Raw genomic sequence first — 26,715 nt, 5'->3', positions numbered from 1 at the left:
CTGGGCAGTGGCGGGGCGTGGTATCTTCATCCCCCTGCTTAGTGGGGTGGGGGGCGGTATCTGCACCCGCCTGGGCAGTGGGGGGGCGGTATCTTCATCCCCCTGCTTAGTGGGGTGGGCGGGGCGTGGTATCTTCATCCCCCTGCTTAGTGGGGTGGGGGGCGGTATCTGCACCCGCCTGGGCAGTGGGGGGCATGGTATCTTCATCCCCCCGTCAGTGTGGGGCGGCATCTTCATCTGAAAGGTGAGGCTGCTCAGGCTCCGGCAGACGCGACCCCCTGGCTTCACGGGGACAGTGACGGGCCAGGTTTCCTGCTGGCCAGCCCAGGCCGGTCTCCATGCCGCACGGCCTGTGGCCGCGCTGTCTGGAGTGGACGTCTGGCTTCCTCTGATGTTTCTCTGGGGGAGCCGTGGGCATCCTCGCCTCTGGCTCCCAAGCTGACCCTGAAACACAGCGGGTGGCCGAAGGCCTGGGTGTGGCCAGTCAGTCCGCCCTGTTCCCAGCTCTGGCCCCTGGGTCCTTGGGGTGCAGGGGCGAGGCCAGCACAGCAGGGGACCCCCTGGGGAGGGGTCGGGGCTCCCATGGGACACGGTGGGGCCCACAGGTGTGGTGCCCGGGGGGGATGGCGGGGCGCCCCTCCGGCAGCCCCGCAGGTAGGCGGCCCCAGGCGAGTGCCCTTGCCGCCCCGCCACCTCTGCCCGGCGTCTGTGGCCTCTCTGCCTGGGCACCTGTCCATGCCGCAGCACAGCCCGCCCCAGCCTCCCGCTGACTGGAAACTGGTCATGTCCGCTGTCCAGGGACCTGACGGACAACCAGCTGAGCGCGCTGCCTCTGGCCGGGCTGGGGGGCCTGGTGCACCTGAAGCTCCGAGGGAACAGCGCCCTGTCCCAGGCCTTCCCCAAGGACAGCTTCCCCAGACTGAGGTGAGGCTGCCCGGCCCCAGGGCGGGGGCACCCCGGGCCTCGCCCCAGGAGCAGCCTGCAGGCCCCAAGTCTGGCCCAGACCGAGCCCGTGGCTAGCATCCCCACCCCAGCCCCAGCCCTGGGGGACCCTGGCGAGGATAGACGCAAGACGAGGGGAAGGTGCCCGGCCTGGCTGGGCCGTGTCGGGGGCCGGGAGAGGAGGCGGGAGGGGCCGCCGGGCCGTGGGAAGGGGCTGGGAGGCTGCCCGTGGGGCCCTGGCGGGTGGAGGGCAGGCGCGGGCAGAGTCCTGGTCTGGCTCAGGCGTCGGTCTCCCCGCCCCAGGACCCTGGAGGTGCCCTACGCCTACCAGTGCTGCGCCTACAGCGGCTGCCCCGGCTTCTTTGCAGCCTCGGGGCCGCGGGGGCTCCAGCACCCTCCCCCCGACGCCCAGGACCCTCCCAGGCGGACACTGGCCGACCAGGCCGAGAGCCGCTGTGAGTGACCTGCCCCGGGACGCAGGCGACGGGGAGGGGGTCTGGGAGGGGGTGGGTGGGCCCGCAGGGAGCGGCAGGGCTCCAGGACCCGGGGCAGGGGGAACCGCCTCTGTCCGGCCCGTCTCCAAGGCCTGGGGAGGGGTCCGTGAGCCCTCTGCAGCCCCTGGGCTCTCAGAGCCATGCCCATCACAGCCCTGCCTGTCCACACCCCCTGTGGGCCACAGTGCCCCCACGGCGCCCCACTCCCACCTCGCAGGGCGTTCTTAGAGCAGGCAGCCCTTTTCCATCAGCTATAGCCAAGCACGGTTTCATTAATTCAGTTTAGCCTGTTTCCAGAGAAAGTCCCCTCATGCCGTTCCCAGAGCCAAACACCGTCCCCGGCAAGTCTCCCCGGTGACTTACAGGGGCCCCGGTGCTCTGGCCTCGCAGGAGTGACCCCTCACCCTGACAGGACCGCCTGCGGGCTGGGCTCTCGGATGACGGGAGGAGAGAAGGGCCTCCCTGGCTAGCAGCCTGCTGCAGAGCGCAGGCGGAATCCGGAGCAGGAGGGAAGGGCTGGGCCCCCTCCTCACTGCACGGCAGTGCAGAAGCGAAGCAGAAGAGCCAGGTCTAACCGTGGGTGAGGCCTCCCTGCGGGCCCAGAGGTTAAGGATTTGCCTGCAGCGCAGGAGACATGGGTTCAATCCCTGGGTCAGGAAGATCCCCTGGAGAGGGAAATGGCAACCCACTCTGGTATTCTTGCCTGGAAAATCCCATGGACAGAGGAGCCTGGAGCAACAGTCCATGGGGTCACAAAGCGTCGGACGTGACTGAGTGGCTAAACCACCACCACTGTGAGAGAGCGTCCAGGACCGAGCAGACGGCCGGGTTCTAACTGGATGAGGCGGCTCTCAGGCCAGGCCGCTGCAGGCCTGTTGGAGCCTCTGTTTCTCATCCTTAAAGCGGGAGCAGTGTTCGCACCCCACAGACCGGGGAGACCGCAGATGCGCCCAGGGTCCTGCTCAGAGGGGAACACGCAGGCGGGAACATGCAGGCGTGTAGCCAGGAGCCCTGGAGGCCAGCCTGGGTGGTGGCAGTGCAGAGCCTCCTGGGCGGGTGGACGGCCGGCGCTGGCCCAGCAGATGCGTCCCCAGGGCGTCTGCCATCCGCCCATGAGGGTCCTGCCTTCCTCGAGGTGTAACTTTCCACCAGGTTGAGGTCTTGGAAAACCACAGGCATCAGGATGGTAGGGGAAGCTGGGCAGGGTCCCCTTCCTGAGGGTCCACGGAGCCAAGAAGGGGCAGGACCCGGGCCACGGCCACAGGGGCTTTACTGGCCCCTCGGTCAGTAGCTGTACTGTGACCGCCAACCCTGGCCAGAGCCCTCCGGCTTCCCCTGCGCTTCCTTTAGGCATCCCCGAGCGCCTCTGCAGAGTGGGAAAGGTGGTGAGGGGTGGACCACCAGGCTGTGGGCACTGCCCGGCCCCCGGCCTGCTGGGAACGACTCCCATCTGCAGCAGGAGCGAGGCTCCACGAAGGATGGCAGCCCTGAGCCAGAGGCGGGGACTGGTGTGACCCGGCCGCCCGCCTGGCCTGGCCCGGACCTGAGGGTGCGCTCACCTGGCTCCTTCACCTTGTCCAGTCCAATTCCAGAAACCAGATTCTTGTTCCTAAGACAAAGTCTTTCAGGAGTTCCCTCGAGGTCTCATGATTAGGACTCAGCTCTCACTGCCAGGGACCCGGGTTCAATCCCTAGTCAGGAAACTAAGATTCCCACAAGCCACTTGGCCAGGAAAAAAAAACAAAAAACAAAAACCTCTTCCAGTGATGAATTATCACTTCAAAACAGGATTTCGCCTTAATAATCTATAAAATGGTTTACATCGTTTGTTTATCACTTCAGTATCCTTAAAGAGTTCATGGCTCCTGAGATGTCTGCCCCCTAGGACACTCCAGGCCCTGGTTTAAGAGACAGTGGGAGAGTGAACAGTGGAGATAACCCAGCGTGTCTCGGAGTCTCTTTAACGGGATTTGGCTTTCTGACCCTGTTTTCTCGGACAAGCAGAATCGCAGAGCCTAGACTTAGAGCTGAGGGGCCACGAGCATGACCTGGCCCGGCCGCTAGCTCCGCAGGGACGCACCCCTTCTCACGCACGGCTTTCTGCTGCAGGCTCCTCAGCCACTGCTCCCCCCACCTCCTGCGCCTATAAAGCCCCCCAACGGTCCCCCAAACCAGCTCCTGGTGGGGAAAGTCCAGCGTCTGGGCTCGGGCCCAGCGAGGCTGGCTTTGAACTTGGCCCTGTCACACCCTGGCCAGCGTCCTCACCTCATCTGCGCAGCAGCGCCGGAGGGCCCCTGGCCCCCACGGCTGCAAGGACGTGGAGTCAGCGGGCACGGGCCTGGAGGACGAGAACTGGCGTGTGGTCCCAGCCGCCCGGCGAGGGCATGGAGCCACAACCGCCGAGAGCAGGGCTGTCCTGTCCACGCCCCCCGGCGTGTGCCCAGCCCTGGGCTCATGTGGGCACCGCGCCCCTGACGTGACTCTGATCTGGGGGCTTGTCCATCGGGACCATGGTTCTCCTCCTGCGATCCATCCGCCGATGCTGGTTTTGCCGTGGGGCTCTCAGCCAGTAGGGTGGCGTGGTTCCCTCAGGCTGCACACGTTGAGGCCAGCATTCCTCCCCTCGCCCTGCCCTTCCCGAGTGCTCCTCCCAGCTGCCCGGGCCTGGCCCACGCCCTGCAGCACGTCCGGCTCGCTGCTCTGTCCCGCTCCGTGTGTGGCGTCTCCAGCTGGACGCGGAGTCCTGGCCAGCGTACAGAGCCCCCAGAGTTAGGGCAGCCTCCTCAGACTCTGCCCAGCTGCCCACGATACGGATGCTCCCTGAGTCCGAGCAGGAGCAGGTCTCGGGCGTGGAGGACCACAGGCGGAGGAGCCACGGGCGAAGAGGGTTTCCCCCGGGGCGACCGGGGTGCCCTGTGCCCAGCAGACGTCTCCGGGGTGGGCGTCTGGGGAAAGGCGGGCTTGACCCACACCGAGAGCAGGTCTGAGCCCCTGTCCGCTCTCCTCAGATGATCTGGACCCGGAAGAGCTCCAGCTGGACGTGGAGGAGCCCAGGCCCCAGCCCGCTGTCCAGTGCAGCCCTGCTCCAGGTGAGAGGGCGCCTCGGGTGGGGAGGGCAGGCACTGCGGAAGGGCCGCTTCAGAAAGTGAGGTCCCACTGCTCAAAAGCCAGTACTCGAGGGGCAAGGCTGGGGGAAAGGAAAGTTTATTTCGGAGGCTGGCAACCAGGGTGGTTGGGCGACGGCAGACTGGTGTCCAAAGGCTGAGCTCCCCCGGACATCGACCTGCGGGCAAGAGCTTCTATAGGCGGAGGGAGGGGTCTGCCTGAGGCAGCGCCGTCAGCTCTGACGGTCATCTTGAAACTGGCCGTCAGGGGTCTGACCGGCATCTCTGTCATTGTTTTAAGTGCCGTTAATCTTCAGCTCCTTGGTTGGCTGGTTCCCGCTTCCGTGAGGCCAGTCCTCAGAGCCGTGGCGGCCCCTTATGCCGTGGCGGCCCCTTATGCCGTGGCCACCGTCCTGGTGTGAGCGCTGCACCTGGTGGGGCTGTCGGTGTCTGTGAGCGCGCAGGGTTAGGTGCGGCTCAGCGCGGTCCACAGCCCTTGAGAAGGAAGGCCTCGTGGGTCCCACCGCCAGGAGGAGAGGCTTCTCAGCGGAGCCCTGTGCTCAGGGAGGGCTGAGGGGCCGCTGGCCCGTCTGGACCCTGCGCCCCCTCCCCGCTCCCTCCCAGCGGCGCGCGGGATGGAGCGCCCTGGGCCCCGGAATTCCAGGTGTCCCCGCGGGCCCCTTCCAGCAGCACCGTTCCTGACGGCTGACGCCGGCTTCAGTCTCCCCTAAATGTCCGGGAACAGAGCGCCCCGCTGGTGCGGCGCGGGCCGCCTGGGGGCGAGCAAGCAGGGGGCGGCGGCGTCCCCACCCGGCCCGCAGCCGCGCCCGCGCCCCCCCCCGTGCCCGCCGCGCGCCCCCCCCCCGTGCCCGCCGCGCGCCCCCCCGTGCCCGCGGCGGGAAGCGCACCCGGAGGGGCTGCTCCGGTTCACGCGGCCGCTCCGCCCCGAAGCCCGCAGTGGTGATGCTCGTTACGAGCGTGAAGACCGGCTCCGGCTTTCCCAGTAGCCGGTGCCGCAGGCCCGAGGAGCGTAGGTGTCTGAGGAGCATAGCGACCCGGGAGAGCGCGCACGATAATACTCCAGCAAAAAGAATAAGGAACTATATGCAGTGAAGTCCCAATGAGCTGAAGATCTGTATGTATACGTATGCTTTAAACTGGTAGAAAACCAGCGAAACGCTTCTCTCATGAGCAGTGTCAGCTTCTCCATGTTCTGTGCTCCGATTTTTCTACAATTACCATCTATTATTTGATGATCAGAAAAAAGTGTTTAAAAAGTAGCGGGCACAGAAGCCTCCCGAAGCCCCAGGCCTCCTGGCAGCGCATTGAACAGGAGTCCAAGGGCAGAGCAGTGAAGAATCAAAGCGACAGGGCGGTTTGATGATGGCCCCCAGAGAGAGCGGGAAAAGGCCCGGCCTCCCTGCCCAGGGCGGGACCCGGCGGGCAGACCCGAGGGCTGCCTGTCCCTCTGTGCTTTGCCCCCAGCACCGACCGACTCCGGGGCACTGAGTGTGGCCGTGGAGCCTCCCCCCGCTGGGGTGGCACCGTCCCAAGAAGCAGAGCCGGCCACCCCTCTCCCTCTGCGGGTTGGCCCGGCCTGCCCCACAGCGGTGCTTGGCCACTCCGCCAGGCCGGCCTGTCCCGCCCTTGCTCCTGGACGCTGCTCCACGGGGAGGGCCACTCTCTGCTGCCTCGGTGTGTGCTGTGTGTGTGTGTCTCCCACGTCTGCTCCTTGGATCCTGGGCCTGTGTCCACCCCCAGCCGCAGGGGGAAGAGGCTCCCCGGGTGTCCACTCTGCCCCCGCGCACCGGAGCCCAAGCCCAGGCTGGGGACAGAGTGCAGAGCCACACGGCCCGGCCCGGCTAGCGTCTGCCTCTCTCCCACAGGTCCCTTCCAGCCCTGCGAGCATCTCTTCGAGAGCTGGGGCATCCGCCTGGCCGTGTGGGCCGTCGTGCTGCTGGCCCTGCTCTGCAACGCGCTGGTGCTGCTGAGCCTCTCCACGGCTGGGCCCGGCCGGCTGCCCCCGGCCAAATTCGTGGTGGGGGCCCTTGCGGGCGCCAACGCCCTGACCGGCCTCTCCTGCGGCCTTCTCGCCTCCGTCGACGCACTGACCTTTGGCCGGTTCGCTGAGTTCGGCGCGCGCTGGGAGGCGGGCCCGGGCTGCCGGGTGGTGGGCTTCCTGGCCGTGCTGGGCTCCGAGGCATCCGTGCTGCTGCTGAGCCTGGGCGCGGCGCACTGCAGTGTGGCTGCGGCCTGCGTGCGGGCCCACGGGAAGGTGCCAGCCGCGGGCAGCGTGCGCGCGGGGGCCCTGGGCTGCCTGGCTCTGGCGGGGCTGCTGGCCGCCCTGCCGCTGGCCTCGGTGGGCGAGTACGGCACCTCCCCGCTCTGCCTGCCCCATGCCCCGCCCGCCGGCCGGCCGGCCGCCCTGGGCTTCGCCGTGGCGCTGGTGCTGCTACACGCCGCCTGCCTCCTGGCGGCGGCCTTGGCCTGCATCTGGCTCTCCTGTGGCCTGCCCGCCACCGGGCTGGAGGCCGCCTGGGACTGTGCAGCGGTGCGCCACGTGGCCTGGCTCACCTTCGCCGACGGGCTCCTCTACTGCCCCGTGGCCTTCCTGAGCCTGGCGTCCGCGCTGGGCCTCCTGCCGGTCGCCCCCGAGGCCGTGAAGGCCGTCCTGCTGCTGGTGCTGCCGCTGCCTGCCTGCCTCAACCCCCTGCTCTATCTGCTCTTCAGCCCCCACTCCCGGGAGGACCTGCGGCGCCTCTGGCCCTGCCTGAGGGGCCTGGGGCCCCTCGCCCTGGGCGGCGCCGGCCCGCGGGAGCCGAGCTCCTGCGACTCCACGCAGGCCCTGGTGGCCTTCCCTGACGTGGAGCTCTCCTCCGAGGCCTCCGATACCCACGGCCTCCCCTCGGGGGCCCTCGTCCCCCGCCAGCAGCCTGGGGGCCTCCAGCTGGAAGGCGGCCATGTTGCAGAGCCGGAGGGAACCCAGTTTGGGCAGCAGCCGCCCGACAGGGATGGTGGACGGGCACAGGGGGATCCCAAGGCCTCACCAGCAGGCCGGGCCCGGGCGGGTGGCGGGGGCTGGCAGTCGTCCGGCTTGGCCTCAGGCGTCTGAATGTCCTCCCCACTCCCGCCCGCCCCCTCCACGGATGATGCTGCTGCCTGTAAAATAAATCAGGGCAACCCAGAGTGACCCGCGCAGACGACCCGCCCCTGACCCTGCCGGTCGCCTCCCTCCCAGGCCGCTGCCTGTGGGTTTTTGGCCGGGTCTCCCCTCAGTCCTGCTCTAGCCTCTTCTCTGTCGCATTTGAGGAGGCTGAGGACCCAAGGTCTGGACGTTTCTCACTTTAGGGAAAGGAAGGGAACAGAAGACTGTACCGGGGGGGCGGGGGGCCGCCCATGTGGCCCAGGAGCCGGCGCGACGGCTGGGGGCCCAGGGAAAGGCTGGGGTGGGGGGGCAGAGGAAGGCTGGGGTTGGGGGGCAGGGAAAGGGCGGAGGGGGGGTACTCAGAGGAAGGCCGGGGCGGGGGACTCAGAGAAAGGCTGAGGGCGGGGACTCAGAGGAAGGCCGGGGTGGGGGCAGGGAAAGGCCGGGGGGGACACTCAGAGGAAGGCCGGGGTGGGGGACAGGGAAAGGCCGGGGGGGACACTCAGAGGAAGGCCGGGGTGGGGGACAGGGAAAGGCCGGGGGGTACACTCAGAGGAAGGCCGGGGTGGGGGACAGGGAAAGGCCGGGGGGGACACTCAGAGGAAGGCCGGGGTGGGGGACAGGGAAAGGCTTGGGGGGACACTCAGAGGAAGGCCGGGGTGGGGGCAGGGAAAGGCCGGGGGGGGACACTCAGAGGAGGGCCAGGGTGGGGGACAGGGAAAGGCTGGGGGGGACACTCAGAGGAAGGCCAGGGAGGGGTGCCAGGGACCGCTCCATGCGCTGCACCCCACGGTCCCTGAACGCACCCTTCACAAGACCCCTGTGAGAATCAGTTTTGGAAAATAGGACTTGGTGCCCCTTTCTCAGAGACCCGGGGAGCGGGTCCATGCGGTGAAGAGGTGGGAGAACCTGCTTTAACCCAGATCCCCAGTTCTTGACCGGTAAGCTTGGGGTTACTTGTTAGGTTTCCATCGAGCAGCTACTAGCACCTCACAGACGAGCCCCCGTCTCTCCCAGGGGCCCCCTTCTGCACCCCTGCTGATGTCACAAGAGGCCCCCCTTCCTGGGAGCTGGGGCTCAACCACATGTTACCCCCCTGCCTCTCTCGTCCTGCCCCGAGAACACTGTGGAGCGGGTTGCCCCGTGGTCCGCGGGGGGGCGGTGAACAGCTCACGGGCACCAGAGAAAGTTCCGCCCTCGGAAGACGCAGGGTTCCCGACTCCCCTGCGGCTCCGAGCTCCTCCCCATGGTTCTCCGCCTGCCGCCTTCTACCATGAGCCCGGCTGTCCCTCTGAGTCCCCGGCCCTGCCCTCCCAGGGGTGCCCGGAGCTGCTGCTCAGCCCCAGGGACACGTGTGACGTGTTGGGTGGCAGGAAGCGTCACACAGGCCTGGGCTCCTGGGTGCCCCAGACGGGGGAGGACGTTGTGTCTGTCCCTATGCGCTCCCGGCACACTCTCCCCCACCCCAAATGCAGGCTGAGGAGTGGGAGCTGGGGCTCGGGAGGCGGGGTGGCCCGTCCTGGGCACCCCGCCGTCTGCCACGTCCCGACAGGACAGAGGGACCCCGCCGGCGCTCTCGTGATCCTGGGGCGGCCCTGGAAAGGTCCTTCGAGTATCGTGGCTGGGGGACCGGTGTCTCATCTCCCTGACAACCCCCATTGGGCCCCTGGTGAAAATCCCAGGAGGAGTCGCCACGGCCGCCAGGCGGGCGAGTGGAGGAGCAAGGCTCCACGGTGGAGCCAGCACGTTTGGCACCTTGTTCCGAGTCTAGCTGAGGAGCCTGGACTCCGCCAGCTCTGAAGCAGACCTGCTGTCCCGGTGCCTTAGGGAGGCCCGGGCACAGCACAGCCCGGCAGGCCCCGCCAGCGCTCAGCTGGGGAGGCGCACCCAGGTCTCCCCACCGCCTGGGCTGAGCCGGAGCTCTGTTCGGCGCAGAGACGGGGTGACTCAGGCGGGCCTCTCAGTCCTCCAAGACGCCCCAGGACAGATGGCCTTAAGAGTCCAGGCCCCTTCCATGTGCCCACCAGCCCCCAACGCTGGAGCTGCTACTTGGGGCCTGTCCCTGAGGAGCCCTTCCTGGGGGAGAGGCAGGGCTTCAGCTGCACGCTCAGCTCCGGGGTGGCTCCATTTCCAGCTGCGCTGTTCCCCACCAGCTGGGCGTCGGCCAGGCCTCCACCTTTTGGTCGGAGGTGTTCGCCACAAACTGTCTTTATTATTCAAAAGGCTTGTAGACATTGTGTGTGTGTGTGTGTACACATGTGTTCTGTTGTGTCTGGATCTTTGTGACCCCATAGACTATAGCCCATCCAGAGAAGGCGATGGCACCCCACTCCAGTACTCTTACCTGGAGAATCCCATGGATGGAGGAGCCTGGTAGGCTGCAGTCCACGGGGTCGCGAAGAGTCAGACTCGACACGGGGTCGCGAAGAGTCAGACTCGACTGAGCGACTTCACTTTCACTTTTCACTTTCATGCATTGGAGAAGGAAATGGCAACCCTCTCCAGTGTTCTTGCCTGGAGAATCCCAGGGACGGGGGAGCCTGCTGGGCTGCTGTCTGTGGGGTCGCACAGAGTCGCACACGACTAAAGCGACTTAGCAGCAGCAGCAGACTGTAGCCCGTCAGGCTCCTCTGTCCATGGGATTGTCCAGGCCAGAACACTGGACTGGATTGCATTCCCGTCTCCAGGGCATCTTCCCCGCCCCGGGACTGAGCTCCGTCTCTTGTACCGGCAGGCGGACTCTGTACCACCTGAGCCCCCAGGGAAGCCCCCGTAGGTGTTGCGCATTTACCCAGAACGAGAGGTGAGGTCACCTTTGTGCTTGGCCGGCTTTCTGGTGAGTTGGAGTGTTTCTCTTTGGTTCTCTCTGCTGTGGTCAGTGGAAGACTATGTATTAGTCTATCATTGATCAAGCGAAAAATCAAAAGCCGAGTAATCCAGTGCACGTGAATGCATTTATTTGGATGGATGACGTCTTCCAAGACGGTGTCCGCAGAGCAGAGCAGAGCCCGTCCTGGGGGCCGTGGTGGGGGACACACTGGCCCCTGCTGGCCGGGCCTCTGCACGTCCTGCCTGGCGCTCAGTGCCCCCGAGGGCCCTGGCCGCCACAGCCGATTCTCCCTGGCAGCTCTGTCCTCACCACAGGAAACCCCTCCTCAGGGCTGGGTGTAGGGCTGTGACTACGGAGCCTCAGTTTGGGGCTCCCCTGGGCCGACCTCCCTACCCGACCTTCGAGCCTCATGGCTTGCCCCCTCTAAGCAGGTGAGGACGAGCGAGGCTGTGAGGCCCTGATGGGTTCAGATCCGGGCTCTGCACTGGTGCCTGCTGGGCCGAGCCCGAGCCTTGCGCTGGGAGGGGCTGTCAGGGAGCACTGCATCGGCTCCAGGGCGGGCTGGGGCAGGCGGGCACGGGCCGGGGTGGGCGGGGGCTGGCTGTGCCGGGCGGGCGGGCGTGAGCCGCTCTGAAATTGGGGGTGTGTGCCCCGGCCCCCTAAGCAGGCTCCTCCTCAACCCCGTTTGTTCCTTATTCCGGATGAGCAGTGCACGCGCGTGTCCCGACGGCACGCATCTTTCTGACAGTCCCCCTCCCTGTTCCTCTTGCCAAGGCCCCAGACCCCAGCTGGTTACTGCTGCGCTCTGCTTCTGCCTCGCTCCAGCGTCTCTTCCTGCACCAATAACATGTCTGAGCTCACAGCGCAGATCCGTAGAGGAAGCCCTCTGGTTTCTGCAGGACGGTGGCTCTCTTCCCACCGTGTGGCTGGGCCATCACTTCGCTTACCGCCCTCCCGGGCACTTGGGTTGCTTGAGGTTGTGCTCTTGCCTGCGGCGCTGCCGTGCGCGCCCTTGGATGTGGGTCCTCGCCACGCGTCATGCACCCCCGTGGTCCCTTTTCCAGGAGTGGACCTGCTGTGGGCAGCAGGCGGGATCAGACTCGCAGCCTCTCGGGTGACCACTCGGCTTGCTCGTCCCGGCAGAGCAGGGCTTTGGCGCCTCGTGTGGGGGCCGCTGTCCTCGCCCTGCCCCACCCAGTCCTGACAACCGCCCTGACCGTCTGCAGGACAGATGGCAGTGCAGAGCTCGGGCAGGACCCTGGCCCCCGCCGGCGGGTGGTTTCCCGGGCCAGGTCTCCTGGACCCACATCCCTGCTCCCCTTCTCCCCCTCCTTCCTGGGCTGGGCGCGGGCCTGGCCTTCCTCCCCCATCTTCTGTCCTCTGCCCGGGTGCCCTCTGCTTTTGCACTCCAAGATGGGGGCCTCTGGTGACTTCTGGCGTTGCTGTTTCTAGTGAGTAGGGCGCAGGCTCTGTAGCCATGACCCAGCCCGTGGAGTGGACACGCCAGCAGACGGTGCAGGGTGTGAGGTCCACCGAGAAAAGGCCGCGTCCCCTTCAGGGGATGCATGAGGCGTCCCGTGTGGAGGCACCGGCAGGGCCCCTGGTGTGTGGAGACGGGTGGGGCCGCGTGGCTGCACGTGGCTTACAGAGAAGCGGTGTGTGCGGGCGAGGGGGTGAAGCCCACAGCGCTGGTGGGCAGGGGACAGGAGACAGGGCTTTCCTGGGCTCCAGGAGGAGGTACAGTCTGGCTTTTATTAATATGTCACCTGAAGACCTTGCGGCTACGAGAAGCATCCGCTGCAGACGGTCAGGGCTGGAGGCCAGGGGGTGAGGTTCCAGCCGTGACGGCAGGGCAGCTGAGACCCGCTGGGGGCCAGCGGCAGAGGGGGCTTGTGCTTTCCCATGACGACCCCAAGGCCATCTGGCTTCACACCTGGCCTGCCCCTCGTCAGCACCGTCGGCACGCGCGTCTCCCGCCGCGGGCGCTCGCCTTGGACGAGAAGCACACAGCCCCGATGGTTGCTGGCGGTCCCTCCAGGAGGGAGAGTGAGGATAGCGCGTGTGAGTGGAGCCCCCGACCCAGCCGTCCAGACGCCCGCCCGGCCCGCCCGGCGTCACCAGCCGTTCGCTTCTCACAAGTGAAGCTTCCTGGTTGATCCCCTAAGGGCATCTGGAAGCCCCAGTGTGAGGCACATGTGCCCAAGTGCAGGAGAGCATTGAGTTCCTGGGCTCGATGAGAGGATGGTAGCTGATTTCCAGAAGCGGTTTCAAGAATTCTGTAGAAGCTGGAAATAGATGAAGTGGGGACACGCAGGAAATTCACATTTCGGTTGGTGCCGTTGTGTTACTGTGCCCGTGTCCTAAGGCAGGCTGCCGTGAGCGCAGGGCGGTTCCGCGGTGGAGGAAGGGAAATGGCTCGAGGGGCCCTCTATGTGCCCCGAGCCCGGCCTGGCCCGGGACCACCAGGCTCAACACAGTGGGGTGTGGAGCCTCCCTGCCTCGGCACCTCGTTCCACTTCAGCTGACTTCTGCCCGGGTCCGCCTGCCCCGTCGTCTGCACAGGACAGTTGACGGCGGGCCCGGACCGCCTGCCCGTCGTCTGCACAGAACAGTGAACATGGGCCCCAGGGCCCTGTCCAGTCTTGGCCAGGGACTAGAGCTTGGCACCTTAGTACCTGCCCTCAAATGAAGCTGCCAGGGACACGAGGGGTTGTGAAGAGCCCTGTGAATCTGTGCGATCATCGCCTGACTGTCCCACTAATATCATATCCCCTTGGCACGTCACAGGCGGTCGCTGTGTCTGCCGAGCTCTGTGCTGCGCCACAGTGTTCTGACCAGCCACGTGAGCCAGAGAGAAGGCTGCAAGCAACACTCAGGAGGGCGACGACCTGAATCCCACACTGCCTGAGACTTCTGAAACCTAGAGTTCTGGAAGCATGGTGGGCACCAAATTCTCTCTACATCTCCTTCAGACACGTGTCCATCCTCAGTGTCCTGCGTGATGCTGGCAGGTTGGCAAAGTAAAGGGCTCTTCCAAGTACCGTGACACTCCTTCTGAATGGCTCTCTGGCCAGTTTGCTCCCAGACACACATTCAGGATGAATGTGTTTTCAACGTCAAATGACTTTATTTTTCAGGCTTACAAGTTTTAAGATCAATACGCACACGGTAAATAAAATAACTCTCAGAGAATCAACGCAGAGCAGAGCACATGAACGTACAAGGTCTGTTTCACAGGACGCAGAAGTGAGCACGTCATCACATACGGAGCAAACGTTCCAGAAATGGAGGCAACGTGGGCCATCCCGGCAAAGACGGGCCAGGACAATCCCTAAACGTCAGGGCAAAGCCTCTTTCCACCACCGCTCAGCTGCCCGGCCTTCCTCTTCTGCGTGGTGCTGGGTCCCTCTGAGCTGCCCACCTCGGGGAGGCTGCCAGGCGGCCCTTCCTCGCCTGCCTGAGGAGGAGCAGATGGGAAAGCACAGCATAGTTGATACCAAACATGGTTCATACCGTCCTGGGTTCACACCGAACACGGTTCACACCATACTTCTGGGTTCACACTGAACATGGTTCACACCATACCTCTGGGTTCACACTGAACACGGTTCACACCAAACACGGTTCACACCGAACACGGTTCACACCATACTTCTGGGTTCACACTGAACACGGTTCACACCATACTTCTGGGTTCACACTGAACACGGTTCACACCATACTTCTGGGTTCACACTGAACACGGTTCACACCGAACATGGTTCACACCATACTTCTGGGTTCACACTGAACACGGTTCACAACAAACATTCTCCTGGGGCCTTGTTGCCCCGTCCCGGACAGACATCTCTCCAAAGCTGCTGCTCTCCCATCCCCTGAGCCGTTTATCTGTTGACTCTTCCCCCTACTGACACTAAGGGCTACGTGGCTCCGCCTCAAGGAGGGGACGGCTCAGCAGACCCATGCGTGCTCAGCACCGTCTCTGCTCCTGAAGGGTCTCCTTTGTTCAGTGAGTGAACTATCGATGTGAACTGGGGACGTGGCTCCTCCCTCCCTCCACGTCCACTCCCTTCCCTCCCACACCCCTGCCCCTCCCTGAGTCCCACAAAGAGGCCCCAGCTGCCTGGTGGTCCTCAGTGGACGGTGGCTCCCAGAAGCCCTTGCTCCGACTGGCTGAGTTCTCTATCTGCTCAACGATTACAAGGACGGCCGCAGGTGATCGACCAGCCACCCCTGGGTACAGCATGGACTCGGCACACGCAACAAACTCTCGTACGAACGCAGACACGTTCACACGCAACAGACGAGAGGCAGGAGCAAAGTCAGGGCTGCCAGACATCCCACCTTCTGCCGTGCGTGCTGCTCTGTCCACTGCCTGGCATTCTTGAGGAAGACCGGCTTGTTGTATTTAAACTCTGAGGACTAAGACGGAAGCAGAGTAAACGGAGAGAGACAAGACTTGTCAGCTCCAGCCGCCACGCTGGGCAGCCCCACGCCCCTCCTGGACAGCGTATGGGACATGGGGAGAGTGGGCTGGGCACTTACGATGTCGGCCATGAGCGGGTCATCCGGGTTGGGCTCGGCCATGAGCTGCTGAACGGAAGTCAGCAGGGTTGCAATGTTGAGGGATGGTCTCCAGGAACCCTAGACAGACAGACAGATGGACAGACAGACAGGCAGCAGCTCTAAGAATGTGCTTCTCCAATCACATGAGGCCACAGGGTCGACCTTGCCCCCGCCACTCACTTTTGGTGGCAACTTGAGAACGTCTAGACAAATCCGTCCAGCAGCATCGATGTTGGGGTGATAGATTGGAGTCAGAAACCGGATCTGAGGAGGTTCAAACGGGTACCTTTGACAGCACAGGAGGACAGGGAAGTTTCACTAGAATATTGCTGCTGACGGTTACGAACAGCTGCTGATGACTGATTAGGACAGCAACCTTTGAGAGACAAAGCTTTGTTCTCCCCCAATTTTTATGATGAAAATTTACAGTACTGAAAACCCTTTCACCCACCACCTGGATCAAGTCCCTAGCCCTTGAAATACTTCAGCATGATCTCCCAAGAATAAGGTCCCTCTCCTATAGAGCTGCAAGATTGTCAGTACACCCATGAAAAAAACAAAGGTTACCCCTCAGTCTCACCTGCCGCTCGGGCTTCCTCAGTCTCGGCTGCAGGTTTTTACAGGTGGATTTTGAAAAACAGGGCCCAATGCTGATTTGTACACTGCACCTGGTTACTCTTTCTCTGGCGAGACACACACCTTGGAAAACCCCTGTGTGTCTCAGAACTGACATCCCTGGGATTACTGACCTGCTTCTCTTGGGACTTGTAACAAACCTGGCCTGTGAACAGGTGTCTACAAACCACAAACTACAACCACTGCCCCTGATGAGAGTCTTACAGCACACGCGCATGAACAGGGCCTCCACACAGGCCGGGGGGCCGGGGCCACGGGGGCCGGGCGGGGACAGAGGGCTGGCGCTTGGGAAAGAAAAAGTTCCTGAGATGGATGGGTTGGGGTGGCTGGACAACAGTGGAGTGCATCCACGCCCCAAAACCATTCACTTAAACAGGGTGTGAGTGGTCAGTTTCTGTCTGTGTTCCTGCAGTGACGTGTGTGTTGCCACAGTGACGTGTGTGTTACCGCAGTGACGTGTGTGTTACTGCAGTGACGAGTGTGTTACCACAATGTTTTGTGTGTTAGTGCAACGGTAAGCCCAGGGTAGGGGAGGTGGTGTTAGATGTGATCTAACCCAGGTTTAAGAAAAAGAGATTGAACTCCAAAGAGAAGGTGCTGGAGGTGACAGGAAGTCCTGAGGAGATGAGGACCGAGATCCAGGCCCCGTAAGCCCTGTGCGCGACGCTCCACGACACTGCTGTCTTCCAGCAACTGGTTTAGCCTGGAAATGTGAATGTAGCTCACACTGACCTCTCTGGAATGTGAACTTCCAGCTTGAAAACACCTTTTTCATAAGGTGTGTTGGCTCCACCGAGTATCTCTTGAAAGAAAAAGAAACAGTGAAGAGGTAACTGGGTGCCTGAAGCAGCTCACCGCCTGGTCCTGACGGGATGCTAGGTCTGGGACAGCTCTCAGGGTCTGACAAGCCCCCACACGAGGCGCCAGGCCGGGCTGGTGTCACCCAAGGGCTACGTGGGAGATCTGGCCACAGGCGACAGATACCTGCAGCCCTGCTGGGAGGCCGGCTGCGTTCTGACCACGTGCTGCCTGGTTTGGCCTCACAGATACGTAAAGGTGACGTAACCGTGGTGCTGAACTGCTTCAGAGCTGATGCTCAGGTCTCGGAAATAAATCAGCAAGAGGTGGGGTAAAAGGCCAAAGAAGAAATGCCCTGGAGACCTTTTATAAAGGCAGCAAACGAGGCAGGCAGATGCACTTGTGCCCTATTTGGAGGAACAGATGGTGTTCACATCCCCGCGCAACTGTGGACAGGCTCGAGACCCGCACGCCTGGGGTGACACCTACGTGCTCGCAGGTCTTCCATCCGGTCCCCGTCCTGCCAGCACGTGATGCCCGGGGGCGGCTCCGCGGCCAGCAGGCTCAGCTCTCGCTTCAGACGCGATGTTCTCTGCATGACCTCAGGCAGAAGCACTCAGTCTGCACTGGCTGGGATCCTGGGGAGAAGAGGGGTGCCTGCCAAGGGTCAGCAGCAGTGAATTCTAGTGCCGGCTCAATTCACTGAAGGAGACAGCCCTCACATCACTTGCTTGTTTGAGGAGTCTTGAGTTTTTTCCCTCGTGCTATCTATTCAAGCAAACACATTTTAAAAATAAAGTATAAAACAATGAGAAGTTTCTACAAACAAAACACTGAAGTTCTAAAGCGAAGTCGCTCAGTCGTGTCCAACTCTGCGGCCCATGGACTGTAGGCCGCCAGGCTCCTCCATCCACGGGATTTTCCAGGCAAGGATACTGGAGTGGGTTGCCATTTCCTTCTCCAGGGGATCTTTCTGACCCAGAGATGATGGGAACCCGCAACTCCTGAATTGGCAGGCGGATTCTTTACCACTCAGCCACCAAGGAAGTCCCAGAATTAGCAATACTACAGGCAAATTAGTATGTTAGAACTAATCACTACAACAGCCATTCATGTCAATTATTCCAAGTTTCTTCATCCGCGTCTTGAGGACCATCATATCATCTCTGGGACCCGGTTATCTTCCTGGGTAGTTAACTACTGTTATACACTGTGGCGCTCCTAGTAAAGCATCCTCTTGCCAATCCAGGAGTCTCGGGAGACGCTGCGTGGCTCCGTGGGTCCGGAAGCTCCCCTGGAGGAGGGCACGGCAACCCGCTCCAGTATTCCTGCCTGGAGAATCCCACGGACAGAGGAGCCTGGCGGGCTACAGTCCATGGGGTCGCAAAGAATCAGATACGGCTGAGCGACTGAGCTCCGTTTACACACTGACCCTGACTGCTCCTCTCAGTAAGCGGGCACTGGGAATCAGCAAGGATAAAACAACAAATATAACAATTAATGAGCGTCGGGGGGGGGGGGCCGGGAGCAACCGGTGGGCGTGGCGGCTGGGAAACGGCTGGGGCGGCGGTGGGGCGCGGGCCGGGCCGGGGCAGAGCGCCAACCGCGCTGCCAAGACATGCAGAGCGTCCGTTCTACAAGCGACAGTCGGAGAAGAGGAGGCTCCGCAGTCAGGCGGAAAGAAGGCGCCCCCAACCCCGCCACCCCGCCCGCCCGCGGCCTCTCTCACCTGCGCGGTCGCTCCCCGCAGTGCAACAGCCCCGAGCAGCCGGCACCGCGCCTGCGCGAGCCCAGCCGCTGCCTTGCCCCGCCTTCCGCCCGGGAGGCTGTGATTGGTCCGGAGCGCCGCCCGGGAGGCGCGCAGCCTCCGATTGGCCGGGCTCCGGGCGGGCCCCGCCCCCGCGCTTTGAACGCGAGCGCGGCTGGCTGGGACCGTCGAGTCTTTGGCTCGCTTGGCCCGGGAGGAGGCGCGCTGGGAGGGGCCGGGAGGGTCTGTGCCGGAGCGGACTGCCGTCCGGGTGTTCGCGCGGTGGGGCTGCCGCCACAGGACCGTGAGACCTGAGAGCCCGAGGAGCCGGACGTTCGGAGCGGGGTTCCGACTGGGGGCGCCCGGCGCTGGGGCCTCCGCCGCGATCGGGCCGCGCCCGCCACGCCTCCGGCTCGGCAGCGGGAGGAGCGGCCGGTCCTGCTGGACCTTCCCGCGGGCGGTCCAGTCGGGACCTCTGCCGGCCCAGACCGGCGTTGAGTAGCCGTGGTTCCGGGTGGCCGCGGCGTGGGCGTCCTCTCGGCCTCGCTGGCGCGCGGTGCTCCCCGGGCTTGCGGGCCCCGCCGGGAGCCGCGAGCCACACGGGACTCCCGTTCCTGTCCAGTCAGCTGTCGGTCCGCAGTTACTGCCAGCGCCCACTCACTGCGGGGACGTGTTTTCCGTCTTAACGCTGGAGTTGGCTGCCTGTCTTACTACTGATACTTTCTATTTTGATCTCTTCAGCATGGTTCCTTATTTTCCACCTCAGCTATAACTGTGTCGCAATTGCTGTTCTGTCTTCGGAACTGAAGTTAACTCCTTCCTCCGGCGGTTTTCTGAGAACGTGCTGTGGCTGTGTTGTGCTCAGTCGTGTCCGACTCTCTGCGACCCCGTGGACTGTAGCCCTCCAGGCCAGAACACTGGAGCGGGTAGCCGCTCCCTTCTCCAGGAGATCTTCCCAACCCAGGGATCGAGCCCAGGTCTCCCGCATTGCGGGCTGATTCTTTACTAGCTGAGCCACCAAGGAAGCCCAAGAATACTGGAGTGGGTAACGTATCCCGTCCCCAGGGGATCTTCCTGACCCAGAAATTGAACTGGGTTCTCCTGCATGGCAGGCGGATTTTTTACCAGCTGAGCTACCAGGGAAGCCTGGAAATCTTTAACACGTCCTTTAGACGAATCAGGCACCATGCTAACTCTGGTGGAAAGGAGAGATGGTATGATGAACCAAGCAAAGACCTGTAGTTTGGGGAACCACAGAAAAAACGGGATAACAGGGAAAAGAAAGAAAGAGTCCCATGGGCGAAATGTACAGTCTCTATTTGTCCACCAGAGGGGGGTATGTTAACTGGCGAGAACAGAGGCCACGCTGAAAGTTTTTCATAAACTGTACAGGTGCCATTGCTTTAAAGAATGGAGTATGGGCTTCCGAAGTGGACCAGCGGTAAGGATTCCACCTGCCAGTTCAGGAAATGCAAGAGACTCGGGTTGGATCCCTGAGTGAGAAGATCCCCTGGAGTAGGAAATGGCTACCCACTCCAGTATTATTGCCTGGAAATTTCCATGGATGGACACAGGAGCCTGGAGGGCTGCAGTCCATGGGGTCACAAAGAATCGGACACGACTGAGCGCCCGCAGGCACACACACGAATTTGTAGTTTTTTTTTTTTTTTAAATGGGAAAGGATTATTTAATAAAAGTTTCCGGATGTGTGTGCATGGTCACTGGCGGACTCGGTACATTTAAAGGCTCAGGAGTGTGATCGCTTTGAAATGCCACTGTGTGCACCAGGAACTGTTGTCGTTTATAGCTTAACTATACTTCAACAAACAAAAAGTCTTTACAGAGAAAGAGAACAGATCTGGGGGAATTGGAGGAAGGTGGTCAGGAGGTACCAATTCCAGTTATCAGATAAGTACATAATTACAGTCCATGGCGTCACAGAGTCCTACACCACTGAGTAGGCGCTGCCTGCGTGCGCGTGTGCGCGCACACATACGGATATAATATCCAAGATGATAAATATAATTAACACTGCCCTATGTTATATATGAAAGTTAAAAGAGTAAATCTTGGGCGTTCTCATCACAAAATATACATTGTTTAATTTTGTATCAGTATGTGATGACCCATGCTTACTGCGGTCATTATGATGTATACGTCATTATGCTGTACACTTTAAACTTACACATGCTGAATGTCAATTACATCTCAATAAAACGAAGAAAAAACAAGAATTATGTTTTACTTATACAGGACTGTCAGGATTTGTCCACTTGTATATAAAGTATCAGTATTATTTTCTTTACCATATTTAGGAAATATAGACTATCATGTTTGTTTAATGATAGTAAACAGTTGTATGAGTTTATTGCGTAAGCTTACTTTCAGAGTTTGGGCAAGCTCCGGGAGTTGGTGATGGACAGGGAGGCCTGGCCTGCCGCAGTCCATGGGGTCGCAAAGAGTCGTACAGGACTGAGCAACTAAACTGAACTTCCAGAGAGCCTCTGTTGGGGGAAGATGTTTCAAGGAAAAACTTAGATGACTTAAATTTTGAAAAACTTCTCAAGTCATACACAGATTGTTGATTCCCACTATGAACTGCGAGGATCCTTTCCAGGGTCTTTTCAGGGCTCCTTGTTAACGCGTTCTAAGTGACAACGTTAATAAAACTCTGGATTTACAACCAGGGCAGGGTTTCGAGAATTTCGAGTCCTTTCCGTCCAGTTTTTCTCAATAGAAACCGTCTCTTTTTCCACTTCAAAAGACTGACGTTATAATTAGGGATCCGAGATTAGCTGGAAGCGCACGGAGGTGACTCGGGCCGCGGACAGCTCCCGCCTTCGGGGCAGAGGTGACCCCGCGCGTCCGCTGCCAGGCCCGGAGCCGCCCGGCCCCGCCTCTTTCCGGGTGCATCCAGGGAATTGAAGTTCCGGTCGGTCCCGGGCGCGCGCAGGGTGGTGGGGCGCGCGAGGGGCTCCCACTACAAGTCCCGTGATGCCTCGGGGCGCCGCCGCGCCTGCGTGCTGAGGCCGCGGGACGTGCGGGCAGCGGAGCAGTAAAGATGGCTGCGCGCGGGACTCCGCCCTCCGCTCCCGGCTGAGGCGCTCGGCGGCGGCGGCGGCGGCGGCGGCGGCCCGGGGCAGCGGCGGCAATGGCCGAGCTGGAGCACTTGGGCGGGAAGCGGGCTGAGTCGGCGCGGGCGCGGCGGGCCGAGCAGCTGCGGCGCTGGCGGGGCTCGCCGACTGAGCAGGAGCCCGCTGACCGGCCGGGCGCGGGGCCGCAGGCTCGGCGCGGGGGCCCGCGGGTCCGCTTCGAGGACGGCGCTGTGTTCCTGGCCGCCTGCTCCAGCGGGGACACCGACGAAGTGAGGCGGCTCCTGGCCCGGGGCGCCGACGTGGACACGGCCAACGTGGACGGCCTGACCGCGCTGCACCAGGTGAGCGCGCGGGGCGGGTGGCCGAGCCGGGGTCCGCGCGGCCCGGCGGCGTCCCGCTCCCCGGCCCGGTGCGCGCCGTGCTCCCCGGTGCGCGCCCGCGCCGCCCGCCCGGCGCCCGCGCGGAGGCCGGCCGACGTGCCCCCGGGAGCGGGGCTGGGTCCGCGCCGCGTCCTCGGGTTTGCGAAGGTCCGGGGGCGGCTTCGTGACCGCGGGCCCAGCCCCGCGTCGGGCGCGCCGGCGAGAGGCCGCCTGCGGGGCGCCCTGGCGTGATGCTCGGGGCCGCCTGCCTTCCCGCGCCCCGACGGCCCCGCGGGAACGACGCGCCCCCGGCCGGGCCGCAGCCGTGGACCGCCGTGTGCGCTCGGCCCCGGCGCCTTCGCTGCGCCCATCTTACGCCCGCGCGGTCCGTGTCGCTGTCAGGACTGACTCCACCCTCCGTCTCCACGTGGGGCTTCGTCAGTTATTTCAGGGGGCCCGGAGCTGGACACCCACTCTTAACCCTTCTCGATTTCCTCCTTCTGCTGTGTGCGAGTGGGTGCGTTGGCATGAGAGCGCTTCTGAAAAATAACTCGAGCCTGCGTCTCGCCGCTTCTCCGAACACGCTGGCCAGGAGCTTAGCGTGCCTGCTCGCCGTGTTTCCAGTCCTTTCTTTCAGAGGAAAGGACCTTCTCTTTACTCTGCTTGTATCCGTGTTTTCTCACTCAGAACGGTGCCCCACCTCACAGAGCAACCAGTTCAGTTCAGTCGCTCAGTCGCGAGCGACTCTTTGCGACCCCATGGACTGCAGCAGGCCAGGCCTCCCTGTCCATCAGCAGCTCCCGGAGTTTACTCAGACTCGTGTCCGTCGAGTCGGTGATGCCATCCAACCATCTCATCCTCTGTCATCCCCTTCTCCTCCCGCCTTCAGTCTCTCCCAGCATCAGGGTCTTTTCAAGTGAGTCAGTTTTTCGCATCAAGTGGCCAAAGTATTGGAGTTTCAGCTTCAGCATCAGTCCGTCCGATGAATATTCAGGACTGATCTCCTTTAGGATGGACTGGTTGGATCTCCTTGCAGTCCAAGGGACCCTCAAGAGTCTTCTCCAACACCACAGTTCAAAAGCATCAATTCTTTGGCGCTCAGCTTTCTTCACAGTCCAACTCCCACATCCATACATGACCACTGGAGAAACCATAGCCTTGACTAGACGGACCTTTGTTGGCAAAGTAATGTCTCTGCTTTCTAATATGCTGTCTAGGTTGGTCATAGCTTTTCTTCCAAGGAGCAAGTGTCTTTCAATTTCATGGCTGCAGTCACCATCTGTGGTGATTTTGGAACCCAGAAAACACTTGTATAATTCTTTGCTGTTTAAAAATTATTTTATGTCTCACCGCATGTGAATCTCAGCAGTTATCCTTTGACGTCGGTGTTTGTTTTTGATATAATAACCGTTTTCTAGGTGATGAGTCTCAAGCTCAGAAAATTGTTGCTTGTATGGGATTAGAAGAGAGAGAAATTGCTTTTAGGCATAGATTTTTCACATTTAAACTCTAGAGCTTTATATTTCGTCTATTAAGGAGCTGAATATGTATAAGATGGATGCTAAGAGGGCCACATGCATTTTAAATTTCTGAGCTCCTTGAGAGGGTGCGTTTTTACTTTTCAGATGTATTTGGGAGGTCTAGATTCTGAAAAAAACCACTTGAAGGGATACTGGAGGATAGAGAAATAGAAAGCCATCTCTAGCGCACGTGTTCTTCACTGAGGCAGTTTTCTGAGTATAACTCAGTGGCCCCATTTCTTTTAGCTGCCTCTGCCCGCTGAGTCCGGCCCGACCACACGTGTTTTAGCAGAGCCCCAAGACCAGCACCCAGCGTGAGGCCGCTCCTGGTGGTTCTTCCCGCACCAGGAGACCGCCTTTCTGACCCCTTGCCCTGAGACTGGGCCTCTTGGAGTCTCTCTTTCCCTGTTAATTAGCACCCTAGACGGTGACTTGCAGCTTCTCTGAGTTACTGTGCTCTTCACATTCTGTGATCTCCTAAACTAGGAGAGGGAGGGGATGGCAGCCACGGCCTTTTCTCTGAAGCGCCGGCATGCGCTTTATGATCCTGCTCCCTGCTTGCAGAGCTCCTGGCGAGCTGGGTTGACCAGGTGTACTCAGCACTTGACAGATTTCATCCACAGACTAAGCTGCTTGAAGATCGGAGGGGAAACAACAGACCGTCGCTTTGTTTTGAATCAAGACGGGGCCTTTATTCGCTCAGGAACTCTTTTCCTAGTCCGTTTCCATAGCGTTACAGTGTGTTTCTCCAGGGCCTGAAGAACTCTTAAGGGACCTAAAAGGAGTTTTCGAAACGTGGGGCTGGAACTGCCAGTGGCTGGACGGCCATCAGCTGTCCGCGTGCCTGTCCTGTGAAGCGGAGAGTGGCATGCTCGCCCGAGTTACTTAGCTAAAATAGCCACCAGCCTGCAAGTGTGGTGTGATCTATCAGGATGATTGCTGCTGGCCACATTTTGGCCACGGCCTCTGGGCCAGCTGGACGAAACCCCAGCAGACGTCGCTGGCCGACCCCTCTTCTCCCTCAAGGCTACAGTAGGCGCTCTGTGTCTCAGGGCGCGGTGCCTGGACCCTGCTTTCGACTTAGACAGTTCTTTCCTGGTAGCCTGTGGTTCTGCCAGGAGGTGCTTGAGTCAAAGGTGAGTTCCAGGGCGCCTGCTAGTAATGCTTGAAATAGATCCGGATAAGAAGTTTCTTGAAGGTTAGCCTTGCTCTGGTGAAAGCCTTGGAAACTGATGCATACCAACTAGACATGAGCAAATGAATTAAGATTTGGTGTGCATGCAGGGTCGTCAATGAAAAGGATGTTAATTGAGTTACATAACCCTTGGAAGAGCGTGCTTGCTCACAGAGGAATTCCCATTTCGTTTACGTGTCGATATTTTTGGGCTTCAAGTGTGGGCTTATAATTCAGTGTGGGCTGGTACTTGAAACATTTTCTTTTTACATGTTTATGTGGTAAGGTTTTCTATTAGCGCCAATCTCGTGTCCTTAGCGTTATGCTCTTGGGTCCTCTGGGGCCAGATACAGGCTCGTAGACCTGCGTCAGCCAAATTACTGGGCTGCTGAGAGGCAGCCACTTGCTTTTGGAAAGATTTTCTGGGCTTTGTCAAAATGGGTGCCTGCGCTTCCTCCAGAATGCATTCCATTGGTGCTGTGTCTTCGGGTGTGGGGAGGACGCTGATACTGGTCCTCGGGGCTCTGCGCTCAAGACCGGTCTCCATCTGGACGACACCAAGAAGGCTAGAAGGATGCTTTCCTGGTGGCCTCAGAGTCGCCCCAGACTGGAATTCAACTCCTAGTGGCCTCAGTCATTCTAGAGCTGCCTCAGTCTGCCCCCGTGTCCTGAGTGGAATGAAAAGGATCTGTTTCCCTGGAAGAGACTAGGCAGGGAGAGGTGAGGAAGGACGGCAGAGCGGCTTCTGTTCAGTGAGACGGAGGAGACGAGGGTGAGAGGCCTGTGCTTCGGTTCCAGATGGGATGTCCGTGTGCCGATTTGTATGCTAAAGTAAGATGTGTATTCTTTTTTTAAATTGAGTTGTTTAAAGACCTCATGGAAGCCACCCGTGTTCCCATTTTTTAATTTACGGCTGTGCTGGGTCTTCATTACTGTTTGGGCTTTCTCTAGTCGCAGCGAGCGGGTCCTCCTCTTCATCACAGTGGCGTCTCTTGTGGGGCCCGGGCTCAGTAATTGGGCCCACAGGCTTGGTTGCCCCGCGGCCACTGAATCTTCCCAGGCCAGGGGGTCAAACCCACGTCCCTGCGTCGGCAGGCGGGTTCTTAGCCACGGGGCCGCCAGGGAGGCCCCGCAGCTGACGTTCGACACTGTGTCCGTTTCCTGTGCGCGCCTCTGCTTCTGGTCAGCGTGCAAAGCCAGCTTTCCCTCCCGCGATGAGAGCTTTTAAGGTACACTTTTCTTGGCAGCTTTCAAACTCCGGGGCAGACGTTTTGGCCATGGTCACTATGCTGTCATCACGTGCCCGTGACTTATTTTATACCTGGGATAGAAGTTGTCTTCCTAACCTTTTCTCTTTTATTCCAACTTCCTTATTTATTCCCCTTACAGTTCCACGAGACTTACCCAGTATGTTGGTGAATTCTGCTCACCTTAGGGCCCAAGGCTATCTGGGCATAAATGAGAGAGCCTGTCGGCGTTTTCATCACCGTGGCTCCGGAGCACGCCTGCTGAGTCATTCTGGTGGCTGACCTCGCAGCCTGCTTCATAGGAGGCCACCTGGCCTTGCCTTCCCAGTCTCGTCCCCAGTCGTGACGCCGTCGTGCACTTCAGAGCCAGCTTTGAAAATGAGGCTTATTTTTATGGTGGTTTATTGGGAAGTGGGAGAGCTGGGGGAGTACAGACACACGCTGTCTAACCACCAGCTTTTTTTTGCTCCTTAGCCAAAGCTTTGTGCCTCGGCTTGCAGTCTCGTAAAGGAGCTGTCTGCTGCGATGCCGGCTCCAGAACCCTTGTGTTTCACGGTAGCCAAGCCGTCACTGTGTGAGGGTGAAGCGTGGCTCTGTCGCAGGTAGCGGGTTGGACGGGTCTTTGGTAAATTAGACTTAAAGTCCTTCTTATTCTCATCTTCACAGTGTAAAGTGTTCGTGTTTACAGTCTACGTGTCCAGTTCAGTCCAGTCGCTCAGTCGTGTTCGACTCTCTGCGACCCCATGAACCGCAGCACACCAGGACGCCCTGTCCATCACCAGTTCCCGGAGTTCACTCAAACTCATGTCCATCGAGTCCGTGATGCCATCTAGCCATCTCATCCTCGGTCGTCCCCTTCTTCTCCTGCCCCCAATCCCTCCCAGCATCAGGGTCTTTTCCAATGAGTCAACTCTTGGCATGAGGTGTCCAAAGTACTGGAGCTTCAGCTTCAGCATCATTCCTTCCAAAGAAATCCCAGGGCTGATCTCCTTTAGAATGGACTGGTTGGATCTCCTTGCAGTCCAAGGGACTCTCAAGAGTCTTCTCCAACACCACAG

General features: G+C 60.9%; 3 protein-coding genes across 9 annotated transcripts in view; 2 read left to right on the top strand and 1 right to left on the bottom strand.

Moving 5' to 3' along the window:
- LGR6 (leucine rich repeat containing G protein-coupled receptor 6) overlaps positions 1-16,107 on the top strand; it is a 74,372-nt gene extending 58,265 nt beyond the window's left edge. Inside the window, exons 14-17 of the mRNA XM_027976101.3 lie at positions 799-924; positions 1,246-1,397; positions 4,445-4,525; positions 6,427-16,107. Of these exons, the coding sequence (XP_027831902.2) occupies positions 799-924; positions 1,246-1,397; positions 4,445-4,525; positions 6,427-7,652 (1,585 nt within the window). The 3' untranslated portion in view covers positions 7,653-16,107. The remainder of the gene's footprint in view (positions 1-798; positions 925-1,245; positions 1,398-4,444; positions 4,526-6,426) is intronic.
- UBE2T (ubiquitin conjugating enzyme E2 T) lies at positions 13,619-18,297 on the bottom strand. Of its 3 annotated transcripts, none has more exons than XM_027976029.2 (7): positions 18,245-18,297; positions 17,005-17,283; positions 16,450-16,519; positions 15,262-15,367; positions 15,061-15,159; positions 14,860-14,937; positions 13,619-13,972 (listed from the first exon to the last, which is right to left on the bottom strand). In XM_027976029.2, exons 2-7 carry the CDS (start codon positions 17,111-17,113, stop codon positions 13,847-13,849), a joined length of 588 nt encoding a protein of 195 aa, XP_027831830.1. In that variant the 5' UTR covers positions 17,114-17,283; positions 18,245-18,297; the 3' UTR covers positions 13,619-13,846. The 3 variants fall into 3 exon arrangements, with proteins under 3 accessions (XP_027831830.1, XP_027831832.1, XP_027831831.1); XM_027976031.2 differs by having other exon boundaries at positions 17,005-17,172; XM_027976030.2 differs by having other exon boundaries at positions 17,005-17,153.
- A 3,011-nt stretch (positions 18,298-21,308) lies between these two features.
- Positions 21,309-26,715, top strand: part of PPP1R12B (protein phosphatase 1 regulatory subunit 12B) — a 168,355-nt gene continuing 162,948 nt past the window's right edge. For all 5 annotated transcript variants that reach the window (XM_060396798.1, XM_060396796.1, XM_060396795.1 and 2 more), the window contains exon 1: positions 21,309-21,698. In XM_060396798.1, the coding sequence (XP_060252781.1) occupies positions 21,414-21,698 (285 nt within the window). In that variant the 5' untranslated portion in view covers positions 21,309-21,413. The remainder of the gene's footprint in view (positions 21,699-26,715) is intronic.

Source organism: Ovis aries, chromosome 12 (assembly GCF_016772045.2).
Source record: "Ovis aries strain OAR_USU_Benz2616 breed Rambouillet chromosome 12, ARS-UI_Ramb_v3.0, whole genome shotgun sequence".
Taxonomy (NCBI): domain Eukaryota; kingdom Metazoa; phylum Chordata; class Mammalia; order Artiodactyla; family Bovidae; genus Ovis; species Ovis aries.
The sequence above is the reverse complement of the archived record's forward strand: the minus strand, read 5'-3'. Positions and strand labels throughout refer to the sequence as shown.